Source organism: Labrus mixtus, chromosome 9 (genome assembly GCF_963584025.1).
Source record: "Labrus mixtus chromosome 9, fLabMix1.1, whole genome shotgun sequence".
Classification (NCBI taxonomy): domain Eukaryota; kingdom Metazoa; phylum Chordata; class Actinopteri; order Labriformes; family Labridae; genus Labrus; species Labrus mixtus.
This window is the reverse complement of record NC_083620.1, coordinates 9,859,073-9,883,142: the sequence shown is the minus strand read 5'-3', so window position 1 is coordinate 9,883,142 and position 24,070 is coordinate 9,859,073. Positions and strand designations below refer to the sequence as shown.

Sequence of the window (24,070 nt, the reverse complement as noted above, 5' to 3'; positions counted from 1 at the left end):
AAAAGCTAACTTCAAGATCGATGAGGAAAGAGACGACTTTTTGGAAACATAACTCGGGTTAGAGGACTTCCTGCAGACGGTAAAACTGCGATGACACCGCTAACGATACAGGCGAACGTTACGTCTCAATCTGTTCTGAATAATATCTGCAGGGAAGTTCACTCTGCTTCTCGCTCACTCTTTCTCTCTCTTTCTCTCTCTCCCTCGCTCCCTCTCTTCTTATCTTCCTCCGTCTCCGTCCTCTTCCTCTCAGTCGTTGTATCAAACAGTACAGAGACGGGCTAACTGGCTGCTTTGTATCTGAACAACTGTGTGAACTAGCGCCGTAAAGACGTACGCACTTCTCACCAGATGAACTCGACCCGCTGACAAAGTTACATAGTGCTGAAAACAGGCGAGCGGGGCACTCTGTGGACACGAGAGAGACGCCATCCTCCCTGTTGGAAGTCCACACATGGAGCCTTTCTTACAATAAATTATACGATGTAACATTTCATGTTTTGAGGCTGCTGTATTATTTGACCAGTGTTTGGATCGGCCTGTGTGTGTGTGTGTGTGTGTGTGTGTGTGTATGTGTGTGTGGCTGTGCGCTACTTTATACCTCTCGACCACCTCCAGGGACAGTGGGTGTAGTAACCAATTTTAACAAACCCAACATTGTTTAGAAAAGTCACTTGAGGGATGAATGTGGAAACTTTCGGACGTGTGCTTAGCTTGAAGAAATGAACACAGTCCATTGATGATTTGATTTGGATATTTCAATCCATTTATTTTTAAACACTTCTTATCAATAGAGGAAAATATGATGAACCACTACGTCTATAAATAAAACAATCAAATCCGCGTTGGATGCGTTTAACTCCGACAGGCTGACACGGTAAAAAAACTGTTTACCTCCATTCAATCACCTGTCCCACCTCACCTGGAGCCTTGCTTTAACCACAGCATCCGCCCAGGCTACACATAGTGCCCAGTAGAGGGCCAACACACACAACCATAAGGAAAACACACCGGCCCCTAATTGTTGATGGCATGAGGATAGAAACAAATAAAAATCCCTTTGGGTCAGAGCTCACCAGTAATAATCTAATCTTATTAGGTAGCTTCTTGGAGCAGGCACAGTTTAGTTATTGGCCTGTCCAGTATGCTGCTCTTTATTTTCAGTCTTGCAGAACGCACCAGTCCTTTTTTGTCAGGATCGGTCGTTATGACTCTCCCAAGCAACCATGAGCTGCGTGGAGCAGTAGCATCTGCAACCATGACTATGTCAGTTGAAGCTCCACTTTATTCCTTCCTGGAGTAAAACGGTTTGTATTTTGCTGTGATTTAAAGCGGCAAGAGGCTTCCCTCAACTCCCTTTCTGCACCAATGAAGTTGGTTCCATTATCAGACCGTAAGTGAGAGACTTGTCCTCTTCTACAAACAAATCTGCGCAGGGCATTTATACACAAGTCGGTGTCCAATGAATAAGCGACCTCCAAGTGAACGGCTCTACATGCCATACATATAAAAATGACACCATAGTGCTTCTCAATGCTACGTCCTCTCTTGATCTCGATAGGTCCAAAATAATCAACTCCCACATTAGTGAATGGAGGGAGATCAGGAAGGGTGGCAGTAGCTCAGTCTGTAGGGACTTGGGGTGCCAGATCACTTCCTGAGCACTGCCGAGGTGCCCTTGAGCAAGGCACCAAACCCACCATCAGCCCAGGAGCACCTGCCATGGGCAGCCCCTTCACTCTGACATATGTCCATAGGATCGTGTGTATACTTCAGCCTGTGTGTGTTGCATGACTTACAGAGTGTAAAAACAGAAATTTCCCCTTGCAGGGATCAATGAAAGTTAATCACAAGTCTTTCCTTGGGTAGGTCTGACATTTGTTGCTCACCTATTTTTCCTTTATGGCGCCTGCATAAGCTACAGTTGTTTAGAACCTTTCTTGTTGCTGCATTAGCACTGGTTACGCAATATTTTCTCCTCAATCTAGAGAGAACATGGTTTCTTCCACCGTGGCCCACCTTCTCATGAATATGCTTTAGAATCAGAGCAGATACATAGTCATCTTTGGATAGGACAACTGGGTGTTTTGTCTCCTCAGGCATGGCTGCCTTACTTAGTCTCCCTCCAACTCTAAGCAATCCATTGTCCAGTTTGTATATGGTGCTGCTCTTGTGGCCAATGTGGCAATTTCATTGTAGAACCTTTCCTTTTGGGTGAAGCCGATGATGGATGCTTCAGCTTCCGAAAGATCTTCAGGAGTCAATCTCTGTCCTCCTAATGATGTTTGTTTTCCTGTGTTAACTTTTCCTTTTTTATTGATCTCCAGTAGAGTCTTCCTTATTTTAAGGATCCATGAAATTGGTCTTTTCAACCTGTCCGAATAGAAGGTTAGTAGTTGTAGAGTCGCATTCTGTGTGTCCTCAACAATCACTGCACTATTTATGAACTCCTTTTTTATTTCAGGGTCATCTGCAGCAATGTTGGGATCCCAACTCTGAGTCGGCCACATTTCCTCTACTTCCATTTAGTTTCAGCTTTTTCACAAGTGTTTCAGAACAAAAGGTGGCTGTGCTACCCGGATCCAAAAAAGCATATGTCTGTATGATTACGTTTCCCTTTTTTTTACTTTATCTGTACAGGCAGAATGGATAGAATCCCCTCACTGCTACTGTTACCGGCCCCTGTATGATCACATGATTGCAAAGAAACAACTGTACTACTCACTGAGGTTTCTTTATGCTGTGCTGAGTTTGTGTAGTCAGCTTTAGCTTTTTGTTTAATGTGTAGAAGAGTAGGATGGTACTGGCAGCAGATTTTGCAAGAAAGGCGCTTATCTCAGTCAAAATGTCAGGGTTGGAGGATCCAAAACAGATTCCTTTCTCTCTTAGAAAGTTTATCTTGTCCCTATGGGTTTTCCTGTCCATTTGGGGGCACTTATCCAGTGTGTGACCTTGAGCACAGCATATACAGACGCTGCATTGTTTTGTAGATGGACGCATTTCATGTTGAAAAGGTTTGTTTTGTCTGGATTCCGGAGAAGATGATAATAATAATACTAATAAAGTTTATTTATATAGCGCTTTTCGCAGACAAAGGTCACAAAGTGCTTTACATCAACAAAAAACACAAAAACAGCATACATACAATGAAAAAAGAAAAAGAAAAAAGGAGTACGTCATGGACAACATTATAAAATCCTGCTATAACCAGGAACAATAAAACATAGATGAGTAGGTACACTGGGTGGACCTGATTACCCATAGGTCTGTCTAAACATTAACATGTTTCAATAGCAGTAATAGTTGTTGCAAAACTGTTGCCTTTGAAGTTTGGCCTGGCTTGGGATTTCATTCTGTTTGGGTTTTTACTTCCTGTGCAGTGTTGTGTGTTCTGAATGTTTCCAAACACAGGGTCAGACAATATTTTCATCTGATGTTCGATGAACTTGACAATATCCATGAATTGAGCTCTGCGATTACATTTTTCCAATATGTCACATGCAGAGCTTCTCCATTTTTCTCTCTAAGTTTGTACGAAAGTTTGAGAATTATTGTTTTCATATTTGCAGGCATATCCAGTTCTCTCATGTACTGTAGGTCCTCCATTGCATTACAACATTCTCGTCAAAACAGTGCGTATGCTTGCAAAGATTTCACATCCTTCTGTTTAACTTCAGGCCATTTTAGTCCTTTTTCCATGTATGCTGCAGTGATAACGTGTTCATTCCCAAAGTGCTCCTGTAACAGGTGCCTGGCTGCAGAATATCCTCTGTCTGGAGCCATATGCTGGCAGCTACGAATTAAAGTCTCTTGGCTGACCTCTTGTATCCTTATCCAGGTAATATAAGCAGTCCCCTTTGTTGTTGGTGTGATGTTCCACACAATGTTCAAAAGCCCTGATGAAAGTGTTGTACTGCAGAGGACCACCATCAAAATATGGAAGATCTCTTGGTGGCAGTAAATTCAAAGATTGCTGCTTTATTAGAAGTGAGGTGACGCCCTTTAATTGTTTTCCTTTTTCAAAATATGATTCCATTCCACTTGATTTTGTTGTTGAAAAAGCTTGGTGACTGGAAGCTGATAACACCGCTATTTTTGCTGCTGAGGCTGCCATCTCCGTTTCAAACTCAAGTTCCTCTTGTCTCCTCCTGAGCGACGCAGCTTGTCTCCTCCAGTGCGTGCTTTTCCTTTAAAACAGATCTCTCTCTGCCTCTGCCTGGATGCGCGCTGAGTCAGTATCAGCTTTGCCTATATTTGTGGTCCTTGAACTTGTATGACTTCTTCTGCTTGATTTTGTGCTTGAAACTTTGGTTCCAAGATTTGAAATGCTGTCACTCTGATTTATTTCATTCTCAACTCTTTCCTCGTTTCTTTCAGATCCTGAAATTGCTTTAGACATCGGCAGTAAATTCATTGAAACTCAACATTTTTGCTTTAAACCATATTCCGTTTTTCTCCATTTCATCGGGAGGTCGAAATTGCATGAGAGTTTCGTGGGTTTCCTTTGCCTCGTCATAAAGAGTTTTGTATTTGTCGAATGTGAACCTCAGTTTGATATGATTTGTCTTGCATTAAGTTTTGTATTGTCTTTTTAAACTCTGATGCCTTGTTTAGTTTTGCTTTCCGTGTCTTCTGAAGTTTGTCCAGTAATGCTTTTTGGGTCAATTTCACTGAACCTTTTGGGATCACGTGTTTCGTTGTCAACCCCTTGCGCACCCGCAGTGGTGTGTGTTTGAGCAGCAGCAGGCTCATCACCAGCAAAACCTTTGTTTTGCAAACTTCATTCACCATCCATATTTAGCTAATCAAATAAAGTAAATCATCACTCATGATAACAATCAAATACCACAACAAAATACCATACATAAATCAGAGCTCTTTTAATCCCCAGTTCAAACCAAAATACCGGGTTTGATTGTCAAAATAAACGTGTGCACACAAATAAAACATGGCCATAATGTTTGTAGCGCTACGCGTACCTGATTCGTGTCCTTTTCACTGTAGCACCTTAGCACTACTGTGCTACCGCAGGCTGCGGCATATCGTGGGCGTGCTACAGAAGTTAACGGGTGTGCAACATGAGCTGCAGGGCTTGCCACAACGAGTCAATGGGCTTAGATCAGTGATCTCACACTGACAATGACGTCGGACTGACAAATTTTTTTCGAGGGGGGCTAGAACCGAGCGTTACATGCAGCTAATGCTACAGCTAACAGGAGGACGTAGGAGAAGCTGCGTTTCTGCGGACTTTGAATTTTTGCACATAGATGTGCCTAAACATGCACAGGACACTTGGAAAACACACTAAAGAGCATATAAAACCAGAAAAAGCTGAATATGGGACCTTTTAAAGCAAACGAGTTCCATTCTAGCAAAGTTTTTTTACTTAAATTGTAGTGACCAATTTTAACAAACCCAACATTGTTTAGAAAAGTCACTTGAGGGATGAATGTGGAAGCTTTCGGACGCATGCTTAGCTCGAAGAAATGAACACAGTCTGTTTACCTCCATTCAATCACCTGTCCCACCTCACCTGGAGCCTTGCTTTAACCACAGCATCCGCCCAGGCTACACATAGTGCCCAGTAGAGGGCCAACACACACAACCACAAGGAAAATACCATGACACAAAACAAACACATCATCTGGCTCCAACAGTGGGGGGTCCCCAGTCTCTGACTCCCTTATTTTAGGGGTTAAGGGGGTAGCTGAACAGTTTGGGAACCTGTCGGTCATGGCACTGGAACAATTCAACACGTTGATCAGGCTGACAACATTTTCAGAAAGTTTCCCATTTTACCAAAACTCACCCAATAAGGTGAAAACAAACCAAAAATGGTGACCTGTTAATCTAAAGCTGACATAACCAAAGACACTACACTGTCAACAGACCAAAGGCGAGTTATCCATTAATCATGATATCATCCACTCTAATCAGGACTGTATGGAGAACTCACCTGAACTCAGGTAGCATAAATCACACCTTAAAGTACAGTTAGCTTCTATGTCTAATGTCTAAAAAAAAAACAGAAACCCCCCCCCTGATGAAAAACTGTAAACACACAGAGAGCAGCGTTTCCTCTTCTGCTTTGATTGACACACAGATGGGAGGGTCGATCCCACTTCAAAACCAGTCTAAGTCCCGCCTCACGGTGCGGATCTTACTGGAGACTTGAGGCTATAAAATGAAAGATCTTACTGTAACCGGGACGCACTCTGGAGCTGGAGTCCCCTTTGTGAACTCCCTCACAGAGACTCCAGTCAGCCCGATGCTTTAATCAGTGCTCACACAGAGAGATATCGCTGTCGATTTCCTCTCACTCCTAAGCAGAAAACTTTTTGATAAGGTCGCCGGGTGCAGACGGAGCCGAGCAGAGAGCCATGGCAGGGGACGGCTCGGACCAGCGCGCTCTGCAGTATGAGCAAACTCTGGTAAGTGTGACTTGTTGCTCCGCTGAACTTTGTTCACTCTTATTACCCTGTGTGCACACGATAGTCAAGCCAGACTCCATTGACAAATCTGTCAGCCTTCTCTAGCTGGCCACACATCTGGTGTTAAAGCGGCATGACAGCAAACTGTTCTAAAGTCTTCGTGTCTTTGAAACGAACGCCTGTCGGTGCGCAATAAGGACGCCGAACCAAACACTGTGTCCATGTGATTCTGGAAACTTCCACCTGAGTGTGTGCATTTGCAACCAACCATAGGTCTAGCAAAAGTTGTCATTTTTTTGAACGGGGTTCAGTGCCGTGGTCGCTCACGTGAACGTGCCCGAGGTTTGTGGTGTCGGAAGCGGCTGCGTCTCGCTTATCTGTCTGCATTTTCTGAGTTTACTTTGAGCTGGCACACATAACTAAGGTCAAGTTATTGTATTGTCTAGCCACTAGCTAAACAACAGTGCAGGTAGCATGTTAAAGCAGCTGTAACATCTGGATTTGGGCTAGCCCACTTCATCTAGTCTTGACTGAGGCCAAACTCCACAGTCAGAATTCAAATCTGCTTAAAAAAGCTCAATTTTTTTTTTCTAAACAGACTTTAAAGATGACTTCATGCTTATTTTGAGTTGCAGAAATGTGCTGATAAATTCGGCATAACAAACCTAACATCAAACATTTATTTATGTGTCACAAATATCCACTTTTCCACTCGGGACACTCTTTGTCATCACGCAGATCCCACGGGGGGACGACAGCGAGCTGTGGGAAGAGTTTGAAAGTTGAAATGTGATGAAATAAAGCTCAGATTTGGGGCTTAATGGATCAGCCGAATTCCCAGCAGGCTCTCAGTGATTTATGAAAGGCTTGGAGCAATGTATTGTACGATTAGCATATTTGTCAAAAAGCAACTTTTTCTCTCCCTTGACATGTGTTTGAGTTTAACTGATTATTATGTGCAATGAAAACTGTGATTTTATCATCAGTGTGACCTCTCTGCATGCAAGCGGATGATGTCATCTTCACACCAACTACAGTACAGTAGACAGCGGGGTCACTGCATGTGTCAGAGCTCAGAGGGTGTAGGCTGCATTGATATCACCAACACCACCAACAATGGATGGATTCACTGTTGTTCAGCCTGCGTGCTGAGAAAAGCTGCTGTCTGCATGTGCGTGCAGAATGTGTTGTAAGACGAGATGCGTCTGAGAGTTGTGCAGGTGTCCAGCCGCTCCACGCAGGTTAACCTTTATGCAGACGTGCACAGACGGCGATTTGAGTTTCAGCTTTATAAGTGACTGTTCCCCTGAGACATTGCACAATGTGATTTCCTTTTTCCAGCTTACATAACAAGTCGAGTGTTGTTTGGCTTCAGTGGTGGCCTGTAACAGTTGGTTGAGGAGTTCAGTATCAGACCTGATTGATGCAGAGGGGGGCTCGTGAGCATTTGCATTAATTAGGTCACATCAGAGCCCCTTTGGACCCCTTATCATCGGTGCACCCTTTGTACGTCCATACAGGCTGTTTCTGAATGACTGTGTAGAAATGCATGATAACAATAAATGGCTATAAGTCAGGAGAAATCACTGGTGAAGGGGGGACATTATTCTTACACATTTATTATCGCTTCAGTGAATCAATTTCACATAAAGTGCTCTTTTTAAATCATGTTGCCGCCTCTAACGTCCCCCCCGAGGTCCTTCCAACTCAGTGTGAGGTGCACTGATTCCCAGCATGCCCTTCAGCATGAAGAAGCGTTCGGTGATGTGTGTTTTCATGTCAGTCTTTAGTTGCACATTTCCTCACAAACTTCTGTCGAGCCTCGTGGAATCTGCTGTTTGAAGAGACGTGTTTTATGGCTAACTGAGCCATTCAGCGGCAGCAGGACTTTAAATGAAGAGGAGCCTCAACTGTAACACTTCTCTGGCTCTCTGTTTCCTTTTCTTGCAGAAGTTTCTTTGTACAGAGCCCCCCTCCCTCCCTCTTCTTTATCCTGCCTCCATGTGTGCTGTTAATCTGTGTGTGTGTGTGTGTGTTTGTGTGAGAGATTACACAACGTGCGACCCGCTGATTCAGCGCTGGACGCTCTGTCACCCTGGCGGGGTCTCGTGCTCGGCCCTCCGGCTTTCTGAAAAGAACGTGCAGGCAGCTCTGTGCAGCGAAAAAAGAAAGAAGCACCTTTCCTGTTAATGGACGCTCAGTCTGCTGTGTTTGGATGATTCACATGAACAAAGTTGTGACAAAGCGTTCAAACAGAGTCAAATAAAAATAGCAACAGTGAGAGAATAAGCTCTGTGACCATAAACGAGTTCTCTGTGCCCCCCATCTCTTGGCTGTGGGTTGTAGTAACATGGTGTCTTTGTGTGATACTGGCAGCCATGATGGTTGTGTGGGTTTGTTGTGGGCAGAGGATGCTCAAAGAGGCCAGTGTAGTTTGGCTGAGAGAGAGGCTGACAGGCTGAAGCAGGCCGGGCCAACAGTGAAGAAAAGCAGCCTCGACGTCTCGTCAGATATGTCCAGACTCATGCATCACTTTTTATTTTTAAAAAGCTCTGACCGTCTGTAGGCAGATTTGGGCTTCTTTGTGTACAATATGAGTCTGCAGAAGTTATTACTTTTCTTTATTTAAATCAGGGACAGTGAACATTAATGAGCATGTGGTTAAGTGCTGCAGTGTTGCACATGATCATGAGGTACTGATGGATAATACACATTCGCCCTGCGGCCTGTGACTTTAAAAGAAGAATGTGCAACATGTTCCACATAAATATATCATAAATCAAGTCTATCCTGTGTAAATGTGTCTCTGAGTCATGACTGTCTACAATGAGAGAGAAGCTCGAGTCCTGCTGGCTGTGTTGTTGTCAGAGCCGTGTTTACATGTTTAGCCTACATGGCTCCTCCCCTTGTGTATAAAAGCTGTTTTAGTCAAGGACTAGAGAGAATAAGAAGAACATACTCACTGATTATTCAGATGTTAGTAAGAGTTTTTAGATCACGCTCATTCTGTGTCAGTTTACATGCAATGTGAAGCTACGAGCTAACTAAAGAGCGCTAACATTAGCATGCTAACACAACAATGCAGGACACAGGTGATTGATGCTCAAGCACAGAATGATTTTGTCCGCCGCTTGGGCTTAATGTTGCTTAATTATGGCACGTTCTAATAGAAAACTCATGAGTGGAGGGGCATTGGTTTGTTTTTGCTCCTTTTAATGAATGACAAAAATTGCACACATTGCCTGAATGCTTACTTGCAAAGTTTGACTCGCAGGTTTACACATTTTTCAAATATCTGTCATTGACTCACTGGTTTCACTGCTGCGTGGTCATTTAAGTGCGAGAGACGAGAAATATTAGTGTCAGCCTCCGACAGTGAATCAATGAAAATCTGTTTTAAATAACGGTTTATTAAATATCATGTTTATCACAGATGACCGGGAGGAGGAGTACGACTTTAAGAACGAGCCCTGAAGTGATTGCTGCTGTTTGAAGGACGCCGCACATTGTTGACCTTTGATCTCTTAGTTACACTCTTCCTGTTGTTATGCATGTTATAAAAACAGTAGTGCAGAGTAATCAGGCCCTAATACGTGTGGGTGAAGGGGGGGGGGGGGGGGGGGGGGGTATTAGAGGAACCAAATCAATAAGTCGCACAGGAACAAAATGTTCTTTGCCAGGAAGTCTGAGAGGATTAAATACCACTGTTATTTAATAACAGTATATAATAACAATATATACTGTATATTTCTGACCGGTTTTTATTTTTTCATAAAATGATAAAGAGAGAGAGAGGTGATACACTGCACAGAAGCTTGAGAGAGAGAGAGAGAGAGAGAGAGAGAGAGAGAGAGAGAGAGAGAGAGAGAGAGAGAGAGAGAGAGAGAGAGAGAGAGAGAGAGAGAGAGAGAGAGAGAGAGAGAGAGAGAGAGAGAGAGAGAGAGAGAGAGAGAGAGAGAGAGAGAGAGAGAGAGAGAGAGAGAGAGAGAGAGAGAGAGAGAGAGAGAGAGATCCGCTAGGCGTACGTCTCTCTTGTTAATGCACAGTAGGAGGTACGACGCTCATGTCTGAGCTGAAGCTTCGATTCAGTATTTTTCTGCAGCTGCTTGCTGCTGATGCTGTCCTGCTCTCCTAGTTCAGGATGTTGATGGGGGGGAGAGAGATTACAGTCATTCCCACCCTGAGGTGTCAGGATGGTTGTTTCCTTGACTTATTTGAACTCAAACAGCAGATTGAGTTTATCGTCTTTGAGATGATGTCATTCTTTAGTGTATTTTATTGCACATTTTTGCAGATTGGTGGTTGTGGATGTTCTGAATGTGTGTGGGAGCGAAGGGATCGTTCTCTACGTGTCATTGCTCCCATGATGCCCCTCTGCATTTGACGTTCTTCCTCTTCATCCGTTTCTCCCGCCGGCTGTAAAGGCTTCATACTGTTACCATCAGGTCTTGTGTGTGTGTGTGTGTGTGTGTGTTGCACGGCGCGGGGAGACTTTGTGGGTGTGTCTGAATGTCTATGATACCCAGTCTGTGGAGGCCCTCAGGGTTTTCATGCCCTCTCAGTTTCAGGGCAGGAGACCCTCATGGATCATTTGACACGTGGTAAACAATCTTGTGATTAAAGAATATGAAGTCATCCTAGCAGTAGGGGGCGCCCTCACACTAGGCCCAGTTGCTCTGTACCCTGCTGAATCATGATTCACCCCTCCCTATTCCCCACACTTCTCCAGGACTAACCGGCCTGAGCACGGTTTCCTCTCGTACATAACGTCGTAATACAACACATGCATGGCGGACTTCAACAAAAAGGGACGAGAGGTCGAGTCCGCGTCTGCACATCAGAGAACATGACAGCTCCTTTACTGACTCTGTTTCATTTTGAGTCATGTTAATTAGATACAGACAGAACACTCCGGGATGTCTCAGGACCACGTTGTGTACCCGTGTTTGTACTCGTGCAGAAGCTCACCTCTTCAAAGCGTGCCAGAGCAGAAGAAGTGTACTGAGCCTGAGCACAGAACGGAGCGCTCACACCAGTCAAATGAACTGGACTTAGGGGCTCAAACGTGTTTGGGCACAGGAGCCGACGGATTGCCTCGTGTGAATAAACCCAGCACATAGACTGATTTTTGGGAACAGTTAATCTTCCCCCTCTTGAGAAATGGAGAAGAGGAAACATACACACAGATTCCTGCACGCCGTGAAAACCTTTTGACATAGAAGACGGAGATGTGCAAAACGTACAAAAACACAACACGACCTGAGGGAGGGGCTAATTTAAAAATGGACAAGTGTTGCAGTGGGTTGTTCATGGAGGAGAGAGAACTGTTCGGGTTTATTTTAATGTCCTGATAATGAAGTGAAAGTGTCGGTGCATGCTGAAGAAGTATGGAAATGTGTGTGTTTGTGTAAAGCGACCATCTGTCTGGCTCATTTGTAACTGTGCTTTTCTCTTGTTGTGGTCATTGGGCTTCATGTGACCACGGCCGTGTGCGTTTGAGTCCTAGAAGAAATTCCCCTTTACTTTCCTTTATTTCACTATCGCTCCATCACGCCTTGTGGCTAAAGTCTGTTTTACCTTTTGTGAGACCGGTCAACAGCTCCTTGACTCGTGCTTTCATGAAGCGGAGAAAGGGGCTCTTGCATAACGTTTGTTCACTTGTGAATAGACTCCTTCGCTGCAGATAAGCATCAAAAGCCCTCGGGCGGCTTTTCTCTCTCTCCGTTACAAAACATCAACCTTTGCTGTGTTTTTCCAAAATGAGCCGTCGCCACAGTTTATTTTGTGGACAAATGGTCATGATGGATTTCCTTTGTCAGGGACTCGTTGTGTGTTTGAGACTTGAGGTCTAAACACAAACCTCAGAAGTGTTCCGCCTCTAAACGATGAGCTTTGTCACCTGTGAAGAACACAAACACTTCAGGAGACCGACGGATTGATGAGAACGTCTCTGAGAGGAAGGAGGAATGTGTTTGATCTGAGATGAATTGATCCCTCGTACTTCATCGGGTTGATGATTAACACGTCAAAGACGGAGAGAAGCTCTGCGGGTCGATAGAGAAACAGATGAGATGGTTCAACACCGTAGAATGATGTCTCCCCCCCTCTTGTGTACCAAACAAATATGGAGTGTGAACAGAACTGTACTGATAAGTTGGGCTGCAGTTTCATCCTCTGCAGCGTTTAACCCTCGACCCTCCTCGTGTCCCCTCTAACCGTACAAACAGATCTTCACTCTTCCTCTCCGTCGTCCGTCTGCCTTTGTCTCTCCTCCTCGTCTTACGAGATAATTTTCAGATAAATGTCCAGAAGTCTGGTCAGCGTCTGTATGAGCTCACTGCTCCTCTTCCTGGATGAGCTCAGGGGGTTCAAAGCAGCGGGCGGAGAGGACGCCGTCCAGCCAGGTCACCTTGATGCGTGTGATAAATCTGCAAAGTAAGAGTTGACACATCAGCGGATGTCCACATCACTATCAGCTGTTATCATTCTGAGAGCGGCTCTGACCTGACACAGCTTCTTGATCTTGTTGATGTATCAACTGCGTCATAAAAGAAGATGCAGGCCGACGAATGAATACTCAAACAATAGCTCGCATTAACCTCGAATCCACGGGGCCGCCGTCTCCTCTTCAAACACCCTTCAGCTCGTCTGCATGGTGTGTGTGCAACGAGATGTTAAGGCTCAAACTGCTGAGTGTGAGTGTGAGTGTGAGTGTGTGTGTGTGTGTGTGTGTGTGTGTGTGTGTGTGTGTGTGTGTGTGTGTCTCTACTGTATGACAGAGAAAGCTCTCATCTATTACGTTTCCTTTTAAGAGAGGGGTCAGCAAAGTAGAGCTCCATAAACAACACTTTGTCTTCTCCTCAGTTGTCTGTTTACTATGGAGGCTGCGCAGTGCTGCAGTGGTTAGCTCTGTCCCCTCACAGCGAGGAGGTTCCTGGTTTGAATCCCCGCCTGACAGGAGTCTCTCTGTGTGTAGTCTGCATGTTCTCCCCGTGCATGCATGGGTTCTCTCCGGGTACTCCGGCTTCCTCCGACAGTCCAGAGACTGTGACATCACATGTTAAACTACAACGCGTGTTGCTTCAATATTTATCCTCTGAATGTTTAAATCAGAGATCATATCAGTTCCTCATCACATGAAAACAATCACACAGTGAAGTTTTATCAGATCAGTTCACCCTCCGAATATCTTTATTTATAAAACATTCCTCACGTCTTTCTCACCGAGCCGTTTTTAGCGTCTGCTGACGGCGTCTGCAGGAATAAACAGTGAGTCGTACTCATGCTGATGTTTGTCACAGTTAGAAAGAGGAAGTGATGATGATGATGATGATGAGCGCACCCTCCTCCAGCCGATTCTTCATCCAGCTGTCAGTACTGCATCTGTGTCATCATCATCATGTTGTGGTTGTTTCTTATTGGCTGTCCCGTCTGATCTGACTGCCTCACTGCTGCGTCATCAGCACTTTTTGACTTTTTGAATATCAACAGCTACGCTCTGTTCAAGCACGAGTGTCAGGAAGTCACCGTTATGACGCTATGAGACGTACGTTTTCTTTTTAACCCTTTGCTGCACTTACATCTGAGACATGTCAAATACCGTACCCATTTAACTGCTAATACGATATAATTTTCCGTTGAAGTCTGTAAACACAACATTCAAACATCGCTCCCAGAAGCCCCGCCCCCTGCAGGACATAGTGTTTACTGCTTGTACCTACACTGCAAGCTAACGCACGCTAGCACAAGCTAACCGTCGGTGTTTGTCACCTGCCTGTCCAACAGGAAGCAGACCAACTCCGTCCACGGGTAAAAGACAACACAAGGTTCACCCTCGATTTAGAACGAGCTTTATCCACTTGGTGTTTCTCCTCACTGTGATTATATTTTCTCTTCTTTGCTGCTACGTCCACATCAGTCATATTTGCCGCGTTGAATCTCTGAATTGTATCCTCTCCTAAACTCACCTGCTGCGCTGTCATTGGCTGGAGGAAACACACCAGCTCCACCCAGAAACGTCCCGAGTCAACCAGAACAAATCAGAACAGTAATATCCAGTCAGAGGACAGAGTCTCTGCAGACACAGTCACCACCACACATGTACGGAGGCCCAGTAGGGAAGATGGAGCAGCTTCACTTTAGGAGAAGTCTGTATTTTATTTTGAAGGTCCCTACATAAGTCTGTATTTTATTTTGAAGGAAGAAGCTGCTGACTCTGTCTTTAAATAAATAAATAAATAACGCTTGCATTGCTGATAACATGAAGGCCATTAGGAGGTGGTACCCTAGGAGCATTTATTGCTTTAAGGTGACCTTTCACCTCCAGTCTTCAGTAAGATCGATCTGCTGGAATTCTTCTAACAAGCTTTTAATGTGCCTCTAATAGTTCTACATCACAAGGACCTGACCTCGAAAAGATTTCTTTAATGCTTCTTTAATGCTTCTTTAAGTTCTTCGTGTCATTATTGATTTTATAAAAACACGGCACTGCACCGTCCCACTGCAGTTCCATTCAGACTGCCCCCCCCCCCCGACTCTGCAACGGCGTGATATCAGGGTCCCAGTCTGTGAGTTCACGTTGTGTTTCCGCGTTTCAGAAGCACGCCACCGCAGGAGCTCCTCCATACACAAACAGTCAGACATGCACACAAACACACAGCGCTGCGCTGTGCTCCAACGCTGGCTCAGCTGATCCTATCTCTCCTCTAAAACGCCTCTTTTTCCATTTTTATTCACGTATTTTCAATCCCATTATTTCACATTTCAAAATAAAACTTGTTATGCTTTTATTTTGAATGTTTGTTCTGTCTTAAGCTGAGAGTACTTTACTTGCTGTGTGCTTTTATTTTGAAATAAAGTAAGGACCTTTCTGTAGTTGGAAGGTTAGGACAGGAAGTTAAGCACAGGAAGTGGTTAGGGATCCCAAAGTGACGTCAAACAGTCACAAAGGAACAGTAACAAAGGTCAATGTGTGATGTCATCAGGTGGATATGACTTTGGACTCGTCAGCTGAGCTGTCTGAGAGTTTGTTAAAGTGAAATGAGACATTCAAAGATGCAGCAGTGTCCTTCTTTTACATCACTGAGACTACAGGGAGACACTGAGGACGATCTCCATCTCTGATCAGCAGGCTGACTGTTCTCCGTCTCTGTGCGAGCGTCACACTCACGTTTCTTTTCAGCGCGCACACATCTATCACTACAGGCACTTGACCTTCTTCTCGCCGCACGCAGGCGTGAGCCACACTGGTTACTCATTTAAGACATCGATCCTCGCTCACAGAAAAGAGCACACCTGCGCTCGCTGAGCTCTGCCACATTAACTCTATACCGCTACTTGTGATACGGCGAGATGAACAGCTGCTAATGGCGCCTGTTTCAGAGCAACACATCGGGCAGAGCGACCTCCTCATCCCTCTCATTTCTGAGGGGACATATTCTCTTCCTCAGGTCAGTTTCACCCGGTTGTCTTGACTACGGTCAACTCAGAGGTTGTTTTCATCGGGGATGGGGGGGGTAGCAGAGAATCACTCCCATGATTCCCCGCCAGCCTCTACGTCATCTTTTGTTATCATAGATTGAGAGCCCCCTGGTGGTGAAGTTTATGTACTGTGCGTTCAAAAAAGATCAATGGGTCCTTGATTTGTTTTAACGAATCAGCCACGGGCATGAACTGTACAGCTCTCAGAAGTTTTTCGCCATCAACTCAGTCCTCTTCAGCTCCACCCTGTTTTCAAATGATGGTCACATCTGGCTTCAAAAAACCAACATGGCGTACTCCGCGATGCCAACGCTCGGGGTATCACACACAGACACACGTGTTGTTCAGCACTGAATCTCTGCACAAACACCTTCTATTAGCATCAATTCACGGTCGGTTTGAGCACAAGACGCTGCTTGTTCAGTAGATAAAGAGACTGAAAATGTGTGTGTGTGTGTGAGTGTGTGTGTGTGTGTCCTCGTTGATGTGTGAGTAGGGGGTCCTTTAATAGCTGAGCTGTTAAAGGGAGCAGGCCAACTCTTGAACTTAATCTCTTCTTTTCCTCCCTGCTGTCACATCACATTACACCATCAATCCATTCAGCGTGCACACATACAGTAGAGTTTAGTACACACACACACACCTGCCAATAATACAGCACATACTCAGCATCTGGTCTGGTACCTGGAATCACGGCTTAGAGGTGAAGAGAGAAATTGAAGAAAGCTGACGGTGCTGTTTAAAACATTGTCACAGGTTAAACTTTAAACATGTCATTTCATATCTCAGTTCTGCTCTACATCGTCACACGTTTACTTCAAATACTCAAATAACCAAACAGTGCTTCATCACAGTTTTTCTTCTGGGGGGGGGAGGACCTGGACCTGGACCTGTCTGATGATATGTCCCTAATCTAAATCAGTGAATTGGATCACAGTTCTAAAGTGAAAGAAAAGCCGTCGTCCGTTCTCAGAAACCTTCCTTCTCGTTTTCAGAGGAGTGCTTTTGGATGGACTTTAAGGAGCCGTTGCGCTGACGCTACTTAAAATGCGAGCCTGGCGGGACCTGAATGCTTTCCATCACAGCACTGATCAAGTGTGTGAACAATCAGCAGAAGAAGCACTGACCCCAATCACAAGATGTGGATTTTTCTCTTTTTCTCAACGATTTGTTTATCACCCACCTTTCATCCAAACAGCAGCTCAATATGTTCTGTTTATTGTATTTTTATATTTTACAGTTACTTTGATGTTGAAGTGAAAGCAAACAAATCACTTTAGCAAAGAAAGAATTCTTAGGCAGGAATCTGTTTGAATCTTCCAAATGCAAAGATTCCAGTCAAACTCCTGCACACTCTCTGAACTGCACATTGTGCGTCTTCCTCCTCCGCTCTCTGCCTGTTTGTGACCGACGTAAACGTAATGTGTGCATTCTACGAGACGCCAAGAGGACTTCAGAAACGTCAGTGTTTGCCGGCCTGTGAATGTGAATACACCACCTCTGCTCTCTGCAGCTTCAGGTTAAATCTATGAATGGAGATCTGCAGATTTTTCAGTATTTGTAGACGCTATTGATCATAAATAAAACGGCTCATATTGTCTTAAAACACGTGGTGTCGAAGTATCGAACACTTTTTCAACCTCAGCGCGCACGGAGGACATTAAGGCTGCTGCTGCTGTTAGTGTGTGGTGATGTCATGAACCATCTGACCTGCCTGGCTCAAGCACACAAAGGATGAGATGAGTCTGTCTTTGTGTGTGTGTGTGTGTGTGTGTGTGTGTGTGTGTGTGTGTGTGTGTGTGTGTGTGTGTGTGTGTGTGTGTGTGTGTGTGTGTGTGTGTGTGTGTGTGTGTGTGTGTGTGTGTGTGTGTGTGTGTGTGTGTGTGTGTGTGTGTGTGTGTGTGTGTGTGTGTGTGTGTGTGTGTGTGTGTGTGTGTGTGTGTGTGTGTGTGTGTGTGTGTGTGTGTGTGTGTGTGTGTGTGTGTGTGTGTGTGTGTGTGTGTGTGTGTGTGTGTGTGTGTGTGTGTGTGTGTGTGTGTGTGTGTGTGTGTGATATGAAGCTCCCTGTGGAGACTTGAGGATCTGAATCAAAGAGTTCAGGAGGCTGAGAGAACACATCGAGCATTCAGATGTGTGCTTGTGTTGACTCCCGGACCTCTCACTCTCTGATGAAACATTATTCTGATACTGAAACCCACCAAGCCTCCAACACGTTTGTGTCGGCTTAAAGGGTGTGCTGCATCTCCATTGGCTGCCCCCCCCCCCACACAGCCCTAAATCACTTTAGACAGCATAGATCCCAAGAGCTTACAGACCTGCTAGTTTTAGTTAGTTTCTAATATCACGTAGAAGTCTTAAACTCTGCTATCTTGACGACCAGACGGCCGGACCTCTAAAATATTTAATCATAGGAGTCAGCGTGATGAGGCAGCTCCTCCTCTTCATCACTGCCTGACAGTGAAGTTATTCATGCATTCATCCTCCTCCTCTCCTCCCCTGTTCTCCAGTGACGGAGAGACCGAGTAAAACAGGAGGACACACAGACAGACAGACAGACAGACAGACACTCTCCCAGCTCTGTAACATTTATTTTTAACACAAACTGGACCCAATACTCGGAGCTAGAAGTATCCAGTTGAAATATCGAAGCCTCCGACCATAAAGAGGAGTCATCATGTCCTCCCAACTCTCATGTCTCCTTCTTCCACCCTCTCTGTGTTCACACCGTAGCAGAAACATCACTCCATTTTATTTTTACCGCAGGTGGGTGTTTGTTTTTTTTAAAGTGTGTATGGCACCTACGACTGTGCTCATCCATCCATAGCTGGTCCTATCCCCTGTGTCGTGTGTGTGTGTGTCTGTGTGTGTATCTGTGTGTGTGTGTGTGTGTGTTAAGTTCCCAATCTGAGAGTTAGGACAAAGAGGAGAGTGTAGGAGGAGGTGGTATCTCATCTTGTCTTTCCTCTGTCTTGCTCCATCCTCTCTGAGACACACTGACTCAAAACAGCCGATATCAAGCTCTCTGTTTAGCTTTTGCCCTGTGTGTGTGTGTGTGTGTGTGTGTGTGTGTGTGTGTGTGTGTGTGTGTGTGTGTGTGTGTGTGTGTGTGTGTGTGTGTGTGTGTGTGTGTGTGTGTGTGTGTGTGTGTGTGTGTGTGTGTGTGTGTGTGTGTGTGTGTGTGTGTGTGTGTGTGTGTGTGTGTGTGTGTGTGTGTGTGTGTGTGTGTGTGTGTGTGTGTGTGTGTGTGTGTGTGTGTGTGTGTGTGTGTGTGTGTGTGTGTGTGTGTCAGATCTGTGCGGGCAGAGAAATCCTGTTAATGTATTTGCATTGAAATAATCCTGTTTGTGTTTGACTCTGTTGTTGTGCAGTGGCAATTAGTAGTAGTGTGTGTGTGTGTGTGTACCTCTTGTGAAATGCATACCAGACTTTTGGGATGCTTGATTGAGTTTCTGCCTCTCTCTCCTCCCTTCCACAACTTACCCATTATCGCTGGATCAATAGATGCTATTTTTAGCTTTCCTTACCCCTTACCCCCCCCCCCCCTTTCCACCTCCTCTTCCATCCATCCATCGTCTCCTCCATCCCTGTAGTCCAAGGTTGAAAAACGTTGTGCCCCCTGGCTCTGTCTTCTCCCACCTCCCCTGCTGCTGTTGAACTCTCCCACATATCCACCTGTCTCTTATAAGTTGGCCAAAGCCCCAGAATTTCTGCACCTCCTCCCCCCTCTATTTCCAATGCACCACACACACACACACACACACACACACACACGATTTGATTTTCACTCAGCGCCTGTTTTCACTTAATGTTGATAAAGTGACCGAATATGCGATCAGGAGTCTGATTGTTGGGTTTTATTTTGAAACTGACCGGACGCTGCTGGCTCGCTACAGAGACGCAATAATTGACTAGAGTGGCAGCGAACGGCGGCGCTAAGTATGTGGAAATTGGGGTTAAGTGTCCTCCCTAAGGTCACATCGGACATGTAGCTGCAGGAGCTGGGGATTGAACCCCCAACCTTCCTGTTAGGAGACGACCGACTGAGCCACAGCCGCACTGAGAACACAAAAACACACACACTCAGTACACATCAGCTTCACCAAAGACAGGACGAGGTTGTATTTAAAGTATAAAAACTTTAAGTTCTGTGTATCTGCAGCAGTGAAGCCTCTGACCCCCCCTCCCCCCCCCCAGCCCCCAACAGATAAACTGCTGCTGTAATGAGCTGCTTCCAGGTAATGAGAGTTCGTCTAAGTCGTCCACAGAGAACCTGAGAAACACAAACATCATGCACATTACCTGCTCCAGTAAACACACTTTGGCTTTATACGCCTTAACAACACTTCTCCTTTTACTTGTCCCCGTTTCATTAGCCGTGGAAATTGCAAATAGACGGGTGTTTGGGCTTTTTCTCGTCCTTCTGTGTGTTGTTAAATGTGTTCTCAATCGCAGGAAGCATTTAAGAAAAGTCTGAAATTAGTGCTGTGGGAGACCTGCAGGTCCCCAATCAGGGATGCACAGTAGAAGAAGAAGAAGTCTTATTTGAAGCTGAAGTGGTCAATTTGATATAAGATGAAAGTGAACGCTGCAGGTCCATTCATGTCCCTAAATCAGTATGTTCTTCTCCACTCTTTAGTTCATGTTGAACTACACGTAGCATTTATATAAGACAGATATTCTCATTATAGCGTCGTATAGAGGACTCTGTTACTTCGTCCGCTGCTCCCCGTCTTTGTTTATATGTCACCTCTTGCCTCAGGAGACCCCCCCCCCCCCCTCCCCCCCTGTGTCACTCCAAGCTGCAGGTGTCAGTCTTTATTCAACTGTGAAATATGCAGCATTATATGAGTCAATACACAAACACAGAGTCAAAGGTCGTCTGTATCATTCATGCACTAGATTCACATCGCTCTTCTCACTTCACCTTCACAGTTTAATCAGCGCCCCACACACACACACACACACACACACACACACACACACACATAGGGTCAAGCGTCTCTGGTCCTTCTCGCGGCACTGCAGCTGTTGAAGATTGAGTTCAATGCTTAACCTGCATGGACAAACATGCAGGTTAAGCAGTAAACCACATACCTGGAGGGTTATCTGCAGGTCGTATCGGACCCGTCATAAAAAGATGACATGCTGGAAAAAAGGAAACAAAGTGTGTGAAGTCTGTAATGTCAGTTTAGATGAGACGAAAACATCGTATCTTATCACTGAGGCATCCTGCAGGTTGATGAATGATGAACGTGTGAGGTAACATCAGACACCACGGGAACATTTATTGCAATTTTGGGGATTCCTTCACAGCAGTGGGATGGAAAATAACAGAGTCCAGACTTTGTTGTTAAGACGATTATCTTTGTATTTATACATCAATCATCAACATCAATAGGAGCTGGTCTATACCTGCTCCTGCTCTCACTATACGCTCTTAAAAAGGAAAGTTTTAGTCTTTTCTTAACAGTACAGTGTGTCTGCCTCCCGGACCCGGACTGGTAGACGATTCCAGAGGAGAGAGGCCTGATAACTGAAGGCTCTACCTCCCATAGTACATTTAGAGACTATAGGTACCATGAGCAGGCCTAGAAAATAATCAAATGTTGAATTATTAAAGCACCAATCTAAGGACCCAAGGGAGCTTTACATCAGAACACAGAAACAGAGGAACACCATTTTTCTCACTAAGGGCACAAGTAACTAATGGCAAGGACATAAAAAGTGTCAGAAGACGGTGAGACCTGAAACACAAGTGTAGTTATTTACAAATACAGAAATATTACGACTTTAAAAAGACTCTTTGTTAGCCTTTAAAATGTTAGTTTAGTTTTGTCTTTTTGAGTGTCGCGGCCTGCAGACATCATCACACTAACAAAGATTAAAAGCTCCACATAAGCTCTCTAACTCTCTCTGATTATGCACATGATAGAGTGATGTCACTAAAGATAAAGATTCCTCATTTACAAACACCTCTCTCTAACATTAAGACGGATGTTTACCGCTCTGGTCTGATCTCAGCCGGGCGGCAAAGAGACGACTGATCAAATCCAAGAGGTTAAGGGTCGAGTCAAACAATGTCATCATGAGTCTATTGATTTAGGAGGGTAATTCACACACACACACACTGACCCGGCCTTTGAACTCAACCCATCGCTGCTAATTTACGAGCTCTCTTAAAAAGTCCCTCTAACTTGTTTATAGGCTATGTCAAGGACACACATGAGCACACTCGCCTGCTTACGTAACATCAGAGATAGCTTCATGTTATGGTTAACAGCAAACGCCGTCCGACACGTGGAGCTCAGTCAGTGAGATGACTTCAGTTTACGATAAATCCACGGCTGTAGAAAAACATCTTCTGTCTTAAGACTTTTATTAAAGACTGAGCCTCGGCCCGCCGGGGTGTGTGTGTGAGTCGGTCAATTTGATCCAACTTATCTCCGATAACTTTCTGCGTGTTGAATAAAGAGTCAGTATGAACTACAGTGGCTGTAGTGTTTCCACTAGAACAAAGGTGTGTGTGCGCGTCTGTATGTGTGTGTGCGTGTGCATGTGCAGCTGTGTGTGTTGGCAGCAGTTTGTGAAGTCATTGATCACCTTGTGTATGTGTAAACACAATACAACTCAACTAAACCTGTATACAAGGACCCCGATGACTGTGTCTGATACACAGGTGGAGATCCTTTCATAATTTAGAACTTTTTCTTAGCGGAATATAATATGCATATTTGGCTGCAGTGTCAGAGCAGCCTGTAATCTATTCTTTATGTCCTACTGCACACACACACACACACACACACATACATACACACACACACACACACCTCTGCAGTATCAGAAATAATCAGTAGCTGTGGCCTGTGTTAGGGGAGGGCTAAATCAAAGGAGACTGATTAAATCAGTCGGCTTTGTGTGTGTGTGTGTGTGTGTGTGTGTGTGTGTGTGTGTTCATTCACTAGTGACACACACTTGCTTGAAGACAGATAGGTGTCATTAAGCTTAAATTAATTAGAACACACACACCTTGATCTCCCTGCCTGACTTTCTAAGTTAAGCTGTGTTGGAGAGGAATCCTGATCCCTGCAGTGAGAGAGCACGGCAGTGACGGACGCCGCTGCAGCAGGCGAGCACGGATACATGCATACAGCGAGAGTCGAACTAAAACGACACAGGAGTCAAAAGTTGATCATCTCAGCTCAGAGGGCAGCGGGGTCGGTGGGGTTGGACGACAGAGAACCAGAACTGTGACTGCGCTCAGCGTTCATTTTAAAGTCTTTCAATCACGCCGCCTTTTGTGTTTCCAAATGAAAGCCAATGAGCCCAAAAGTTGACGGACTAAAATGTTACACAAATGTTGGGAGGACAGCGGGGGGATGACAGCGGAGGGCCGAGGTCCGATTTGAACCCACGCGGTGGCTATGACGAGATCTACAGCCTCTGCACACGGGGAGCACGACATAACCGCTAGGCTATCTGGCGCCCGACGCTGTGAGGGTCCCTGTTTAGCGTTTGTGCTCATGTGCATGTCCTTACTTTGAGGTGTCATCATATCCTGCCAGATAAAAACTCAGCTTCCTGTTGTCTCTCTCTCTCTCTCTCTCTCTCTCTCTGACTCCTCCCATCTTTTGCCGTGACCCCCGAGCCGGGTTATGACCACAGCTACAGTCTCTTATATTAAAGCTCCTTTGAGGCTTTCAGCTTGGGTCAGTTTTGACGCCCCCTTGTGGACGATGCGTTCATCTACTACATCTTATCTCTTCCCTTGTCTTGAGTAAACTCATCATCAACAACATAAAGGCATCAGCCTGTCTCGTAACCAGTTAAAAAACGGCCTCAGGGTCTAAACCCTTTCAATGATGCTTCTTCTTTTGCACTGACCTTGGTTAATAATCTTCTCTTTAGCCACAGGTAGCATATTTATGAGCTCTCTTTAAAAAGTCCCTCTAACTTGTTCATAGGCTATGTCAAGGACACACATTCGCCTGCTTACGTAACATCAGAGATAGCTTCATGTTATGGTTAACAGCAAACGCTGTCCGACACGTGGAGCTCAGTGAGATGACTTCAGTTTACGATAAATCCACGGCTGTAGAAAAACATCTTCTGTCTGAAGACTTTTATTAAAGACTGAGCCTCGGCCCGCCGGGGTGTGTGTG

At 45.0% G+C, this 24,070-nt stretch overlaps 1 protein-coding gene across 1 annotated transcript in view; it reads left to right on the top strand.

Annotated features, from left to right (window-relative positions):
• The first annotated feature begins 6,184 nt into the window (after nucleotides 1–6,184).
• LOC132980179 (chloride channel protein 2-like) overlaps nucleotides 6,185–24,070 on the top strand; it is a 121,832-nt gene continuing 103,946 nt past the window's right edge. Inside the window, exon 1 of the mRNA XM_061046152.1 lies at nucleotides 6,185–6,431. Within this exon, the coding sequence (XP_060902135.1) occupies nucleotides 6,381–6,431 (51 nt within the window). The 5' untranslated portion in view covers nucleotides 6,185–6,380. The remainder of the gene's footprint in view (nucleotides 6,432–24,070) is intronic.